General features: G+C 40.3%; 1 protein-coding gene across 2 annotated transcripts in view; it reads left to right on the top strand.

Annotated features, from left to right (window-relative positions):
* Positions 1 to 7,739, top strand: part of lin7a (lin-7 homolog A (C. elegans)) — a 32,935-nt gene that overhangs the window by 19,080 nt on the left and 6,116 nt on the right. For both annotated transcript variants that reach the window (XM_061029522.1, XM_061029523.1), the window contains exon 3: positions 3,528 to 3,599. In XM_061029522.1, the coding sequence (XP_060885505.1) occupies positions 3,528 to 3,599 (72 nt within the window). The remainder of the gene's footprint in view (positions 1 to 3,527; positions 3,600 to 7,739) is intronic.

Below are 7,739 nucleotides of genomic sequence, written 5' to 3'. Positions count from 1 at the left end.
TCTGTTTAATGTTCCTGTCTAGTTCTGTTATTTGGGCACTGCATTCAGGTTAAGTATGTGGATCATGTGCCTAGCCTATTTCAGAGGATGCATCACTTACTAATGCATTCTTACAACAACAAAATACATATTTCTAAATAAAGAAGTCCATAATTAATTTAAGTGATTTTAAAGCTGTTAAATAAAATAGTCAAACAACTATATGTATGTGGAAGAGCTTGCCCTTAGTGGTTAATTTATGTAAAGTTGTTATTTACATAGCATTTAGCATCAGTTAGCTTGTTGTTTCCTTCTTTTGGACGGTCTACAAGTGTTCTATTTTTACTTCTGCTCTTGTAGGTGTTGTTTCCAGAGACAAAAGACAAAATGCTCAAAACTCAATCACCGCTCTCTGTCCAGTGCCAAACAAACAGACGCTAAGCTAGTCATAAAAGACGTGATGAATCCTAATTCTTATACCAGCTGCCAGTTACAGAATGTTTTCTAAAATGTTCTACTTAACGAAAGGATTATATCTCAAAGTTGTGTTTTCACCCTGTTCAGTGGAGCTAACTAGGGCAAAAAAAATTATAATAACCAAGCTCTGTGGTTGTATTAAAACCACCCACCCTGAAGTTTCAAACTTCTCTGCTCAAACTTTGAATATCAGGCAAACACTTTACACCATGTGAGCTCACTGAACTTTAACAAGAGTCACAACCTAGTTTCCTGTTATATATTCAAATATGCTATGGCACTGTCAGGGTGCAGAAAAAAGGAATAAAAAATCAAAAATTCCATCTTATTAATGAGGAAAGAGTGCAAAAATGTATTATGCAAGTTTGATAGGCTGCTCCCCCTGTGCTCAATTACGCCTTCAACGGCAAAATAAGTTTTAAAATCCATCAACGAAGCAACCTGGGAGTGAACTAAGAACACTCTTTGTCAACTCACCATTACAAGATATCAAAAAATGCAGCTCTGTATGTGCAGCGCCGTTAGAAAGGGGGCCATTACCAAACATTTACGTGACAGAGACAGATGTTTGAAAGCTTAAAAGCCATTACTTTAACAGTTAGACAAAGCAGGTAATTATACAGAGTTCTTGTTTGAGAATTGTTGGGAATAAGCGACAGTTGCAGGTAGAATAAATGAGTGTAATTAGGAGTTGGGGTAGAGTACAGAAAAAGTAAAAGTGGGGGGGGGGGGGGGGGGGGGGGGGGGGGGGCAGGCAGTGACAAGCAAAACCTTTCAAGTCGTTTATAAAGCTCTGCTCAGCCTCGGGAAAGTGCAAAGGTGGAAAGAAGTCCTCAGGAAAGCTGTCATTTGGGAGTTGTGAATGTGTGTTTGGATTGCAGGCTTCTTTTCTCCCAATGCATCAGCGATATGAATCCATGCTGCAGTTTGAAATGAGAAGCTGCACTCTCACAAACCACTCTGTTTCTGGCTTTTTTTTTAGATTCAGGAGCAAACAAGGCGACAGAATCTCATGGATATATTTTTCACCAGTTCTCTGAGATCCCTACATACAAATATCTCCGGGACTGTACCCTATAAGTATACATCCTTTTGATCATTTTTGATAGAAGCCGGGGAGGGGAGCCTTTGTTATGTCGTTCTGTGGTACGTCAAAGATACCAGACGTGTTCGCTTCCAGGCAAGCTGCCATGCTTTGATTAGAGACATCATCTAGAGAGCGTAAACAGATGATTAAAATTCATTTCAGAGCCACGGCATCTGATATGTCACAGACGATAGTGCTGAGTTCAGTTTGCACAAAGGAAAGACAGAGTATATCATTACGCTGATTAAAATGTGATTGCTTGTTCTGCTTTAAAAACTTCAAGGCTTTTCGCGTCACATTAATACAAATAAATGTGTTAGTGCTTGGAAAAAATACCTCCTCTGAGAATGTTTCAATCATCCCACACATCTGTTATTTGTTTACTCTTCTCCTTCCTCCTATCATGGTCAAACTGGTTTTCAAAATCCTAATGTTGAAGTATACACACTGCCTCAATTGAGATGAAGTTAATTAGCTACATTCAAATGTTCCCCAACAAAAAAGGCAATGGTGGCCAAGACCATGCCTCCAGCAGCCCAAAAGATGTCCATTGGGATCCAACTGGGATGCAAATTCAGATACAAAGCACATACAAATGATCCAGAAAAAACTGAAATGTGCTGAAAATAATACAAATTTTATGTATAAAGGGGCAGTTGCCGCATGTCATTACCCACTCTCTCTCTCTCTCCCTGATTTTCTGACTCTGTCCACTGCCATATTTCTAAAATAAAAGCGTAAAAAGCCCAAATGTATACCTTTAAAAAACGTTATTTATTGAATCATACAGTAAATACATCAACAACAAAAAAAATATGCTACAGAGAAAAAGCTGCATTTTCATTGAAACAAAAGTCTCCAGGCCTGTAGGGGGAGCACTAGGTGTTGGTGAATTTTTGGTGAAACGTGTCATGGAGGCAATCGTTAAAGCAAGAGCGTTGGCCAACCCAACGAGAGTCAGCTATAGGTCTGATGTACTTTAGAGAAGTTATCTACTTATTATCAGAAAACATTTCTCCATCAAATGTGATCCAGTTTCACCAAAACACATGTATAATGTTAGAAAGTTTTGTGTTTTTGTGCAATCTTTTTAACTTTTTTGTCACAGGGGCCTAATCTCCTAATTCTAATCTTTGCACCATTGTAGCCAGTTTGCCCTTCTTAGCCATCCTAAACCTTTGAAATGTACACTAGCCCCCAAAAAAACCTCTGCACCACCTCTATCTTATTCTCTCTTTTACCCTTTGAACAAGCTCAATTGTAAGATGTCTTTTAAAGACACAGAAAGGTCAGCTGTCTGCATGGATTCTGACTGAATCAGCAAATAGGCAGGGAAGCTTGTTTTTCACCCAACTACTGTAACTGGGCATACAGAAATCAATTTCTTGGCACCAACTTCCGACTCCCAGCAGCAACGTATAACCTCCTGTCCTAAAGACATTGTCTGTTGTATACAAAGTCAGCACCAGCTTCCATTTCCTAAGCTGAGGCTATTTTTATTTTCAAAGAAATATATGGTGCTGCACACACAAAGAGCACTATTAGGTTTCATTATGTTAATATTTACACAAATATAATATTCAAATCTGGTACTATTGCACGCTAAAACCTCTTCAATACACTAAGTGAAATGTTCTCTCATCTTGTCTGAGAGCTTTCTTACGCATTTTTCTGATTTGTCACATTTCAAAGGGGATTTCAGATGCGACAAAGCTTCAGTGAAGCTTCATTTGTAGGCGAAAATAATGAGATCTTCATATTGTTTACATGGATAAAAGAGCAGCACTTTATGGTTGTACAATTTCTACCAAATATACAAAACCTCTTGGTCTGAGTTTCCAGGTGTTTTCTATCACTCGGCCTCTTATTCCTGTAATTGAACACCGTCATTTGACTATGGAAATGAACAGTTTGAGTCAGGGTTTTCGGGTTTCCAAACATGTGAATCATCATTATAACACCTGTCTCTCTCCGTTTCTCGCAGGTGTACCAGTACATGCATGAAACAATTACAGTGAATGGCTGTCCAGAGTACCAGGCGAGGGCCACAGCCAAGGTAAGAACTTCTTCTTTGGGGATCTGAATCTCAGCTCTACAGCACTCATTATTAGCAATAAAAACTCTTATGACTGAAACTAACGAGTGATGAACTATCTGTTGATCACATTACAAAGAGATACCGTTCTCATCTTCTCCTCTGGTCACAGCTGAACAGAATTAGCAAAGTCTGGTCTACACTGCTAATGGCCCTCATTAAGAGTGTATGAGTGTAATTAAGCTATAACACGTTAGAGTGCCAATTCTGTAGTCATGGCAATGAATTCCAAAATCACGTGCTAATGGATTCCATAGTAGTGTGTAAGCACGGTTTCATTGTTGCTCCTTCAGATTAGCTGTTGAGGCAGGAATTGCGCCTAGATTTAAAGCTGGGTATTAAAATGTACTCAAGTTTGTCCTTTGGTTTACAAAGGATGTTCCTGAGACATCACTCTTAGATAAGCTAGATTATAAATTAACTAAATAAATTAGACTTATGATCGATCTGCAACCACCCTCTGTCTAATTCATGTAAACATCAAGAATGTGCATATAAATACACAGACACCCATGAGCTGAATAGGTAACCCTAATCCAAATTCATACAATCCAGGAGGCTTCTTTCCCCCACAGCAAACGCAAACCACTTGTTCACTTTTGCCTTGAGAAAAGCGGTCTGCAAATTGCATAATGCGCTTAAAATGTAATTTATTTTCCTTCAAAATGGGTCCACTTACAGTTTCAGCTCTTATCATTACTTCAACAGTCTTCAGTCTTTCCATTTGAGCAGCAAATCTTTTGGTTTTGCACAAAATGTTCTCCCTGAATCATCCGATTAGCAGCCTGAAGATTAAACACACATTTTGTATGCTAGTATCAACACTGATGTCGTTTTATATTCTGTTACACAACCTGGATGATAAATGACTTCTGTAAAACAATATGATGATAGAAGCATATTTGTTTTGCTGTGACAGATTCTCTGGATAAGATTGATTTCTTCATTTTGCTCCCTTTGAAAGTCCTCAGTATGCATTCAAACCGAGATAAATAATCTCGATTTTCACTTTGCAGGCTTTGATATTTACCCAAGATTCATTGCTCATGTCAGAGCTTTTTAGGATGACAGCTCATATCTTTTCATTGATTTATTTTATATTAGATGTCAATCATTGAAAAAGCCCTCTCTGTGCTTCTTCCATTCCTCTTTTTTTTTGTGGATGGCAGGTTAGAAAACACCACATGTTGAAGACAAACCCACAAAGGACACATTTTCAGGTGCAGCTCGAATAGAATAATCTAATTTTGGTACACAAAAGAGGTGGGCTTGACCTGCTCACTTTAGAAGGAATCGTAATCAGCACATCGCCTGCTAGAGACACGGGCTTTCATGGAGGAAAACAAAGAGGGCAGGCTTGTCTGATTTCATGCGGAGGATGAGGATGAGGATGATGAGATGCGGGTAGAACAAAAGAGATGAGAGCATCTCTCCGTCCTTCAGAGGTTCAGTGTCCAGCTGGGTCCACTCCTCTTCAGTGGGATACATCACAGGGAGTAGGTGGAGGACAGGAATTGAAAATGATGAAAAAAAAATACCCAGAAGGAAAAGCATCATAGTGTGAAGAGATATTGTACTAGACTTCAAATGCAGAGAGCTGCTTTTGTTAGCATCTCTAACACTTAGCGTTTACAGCCTGACAGTGAATTCAAATTGATCACAAGGTCCACGGAAAATATCAACATATCGAGAAAAGCCCTTTTTTACTTTCTTGTTGCAAGCTTGGTAGCTTAATTTGGATGAAAAGATTGTAGCTAGGAGATGATACGCCTGCTGTACAGCTACTGGCAACAGTTGGACAAACAGCTAGCTTGCCTCTCACCAGAGGTAAACTATCGCTTCAAACGCTCTCTAATTCACAAGTTTATGTTTTAGTTCATAAATATGTACACAGAAATAATTTCAAAAACTATGTTGGAGGATTTTTATTTTGAGAAGAATGCAAGGTTGTGTGCATAGGTAGCTATACAGCCACGGGGAGATTAGCGTAGCTTAAATGGCAACTGGAAGCAGGGAGAAACAGCTAGCTAGCCCAAAGTTAAAAAGACACTCTTTCTAAAAGGCCGCGCATGCTAGCACCTTTTAAGCTGACTCATTAATCCACGTCTCTTTTTAGTCGGTTTTAGCTTATTTGTCTGTTAGCGAACACTTTACTCTTGATTCAAAACCTTTCTGTTTGTACGTGTCCATTGTTTGAGTCACATTTTTAATTTCCCACCGAGCCAGGTAAGATACTTCCCTGTTGTTTCAAGCCAAGCTTCATTAAGCTAATTGCCTGGAGCCTCCATACTTGAAAACACAAAATATTGACGCATAGTCCATATTTTTATTTCCTCCTTTTGAGAAAATCAAACAAGTGGCTCTACGTCTGTGTGAAACGATTCCCTGTATATGAAAAGGATGTCCAAACTAAGTAAATTTGCTGTCAAAAGCAGCTGTCATTTCTTTCAGTGCTGCATTTGGAATATCCTGTCATTTGTCAAATGGGCACCATCGTCTGATAATAATAAAAAAACGTATCATCTTTTGACTAGAGCAGAGTAATTTCTCTCTACAAAGAAACTGTGACAGTTCAGCTGGAGGGTATAAAAAAGAAGTGTCTGTCCTTTTTTTTCTAAGCCTGAAGCAACCATGAAGACATGATTTAAGCAGCTTTAAAACTTCTTCCTGCTTTTTTTTCCTTTTTTCTCTCTCTTTGCCCAAAACTTTTAAGAAGTTACCGCTTCCAAATATGAATTAAAGTTGCATATCCCCAGTGCAATTAAACACACAGCTAATGGCCTGAGCTGGCTTAACTGAGGGGACACTCCAAAACTAGTAGGAGCAGTGGCTGTTTTAATAACTTTTCCAACTCTCTCTAGAGATCACGGCTAAACTAGGCCACAGAGCCGATTGCATCCAATCAGTATCATGTAGTCTTAAAGGAAAATAAAAAGATGCATACTTTTGCAATGGTATTGGAAAAGAAGTCTATAAGCTGCTGTGGCAATACTGATGAAATGTGTGAAATATGCTTCTGTTCCTGTGCCTCTCGGGTGTATTAGTAGTGATAGGGAAAATCTCCTGACAGTTTTGATTTGAGTTTCACCTGCACAACGCAATAACTCTGATCGCTACGTTAATTAAATCAATCTAGCTACTAATTCCTGGCTCAAGGCCCTCATTAGTGCTTTTAATGGAAACTATGCGCTGTAGAGAAAATAATGGGAGCTGATGATCGAGCGACTTCAGATGCATAAAGTTGTGGTTACAGAATCAGTATCCTATAGCAGGATTTTCATTTAAAATGCCTCCAGTGTGGCCCGGCCATCTGCCAGATTCTTTCTTTGTTCGCGGGAAGCAAGATAAAGTTGTGAAGGTCGATGTGCCGTGAGGCCCGGGAGGTGCCGGCGTGCATGCTGAGGAGCTGCCTTTTAATTTCACAATGGGACGGGAGAGGGAGGAGGGGAGAGAGACAGAGAGAGAGAGGAGGGTAAGGAAGAACGGGAGAAGGGACAGAGAAAGAAAATAGAAGAAGGGAGTGAGGAAGTAACACAATAACCAGAGTAGAACAGGCAGCGGGAGAGGAGAGAGAATGAGAGAAACTGTTTGAGCAGGAATAAATGTGGATATGAAGATGAATATGTGAAAGAGAGCAGAGATGCGGATGCTGCCTGGAGGGAGCGTCAAAGACCTCAAGGTGCCAAGCTACTTGCGTGCTGCTGGGGAATTTGGATGTACATCCGCAAAAGCTTCTGACAGAACCTCCCCCCCCCCCCACCTCTCCTTCTCCTGATCTACCTCACACATTATAGATGATGCAGACCTGACAGGAGGGCACCTGTGGCAACGCATCTGTGAATCAGTGGGCCCCGGGTTGCCTCACTCTCTGTTCGTCTGCCATTAGCTATCCCAGGCTCGGCTAACAAGCTCCTCGGTGCTTTGTTCTCATGGTGCAGGGCGCAAGGAGCTTGGCTTGCGCTTCAAAGAAACCCCACAGACAGCAGGCAACATCAACCAGCTGCTGGAGTTACTGAGGGTTGAAAGTTGTCTGGCTGCTCCTCCACTGTGAACTTGGATGTGTTAATCCTTGTGCTCGGAGAGCCGGAGAGTTTCTCATGT

This window comes from Labrus mixtus, chromosome 22, assembly GCF_963584025.1.
Source record: "Labrus mixtus chromosome 22, fLabMix1.1, whole genome shotgun sequence".
In the NCBI taxonomy this organism is placed as follows: Eukaryota; Metazoa; Chordata; class Actinopteri; order Labriformes; family Labridae; genus Labrus; species Labrus mixtus.
Note: the sequence above shows the minus strand (reverse complement) of the source record. Positions and strands in the feature narration are given on the sequence as shown.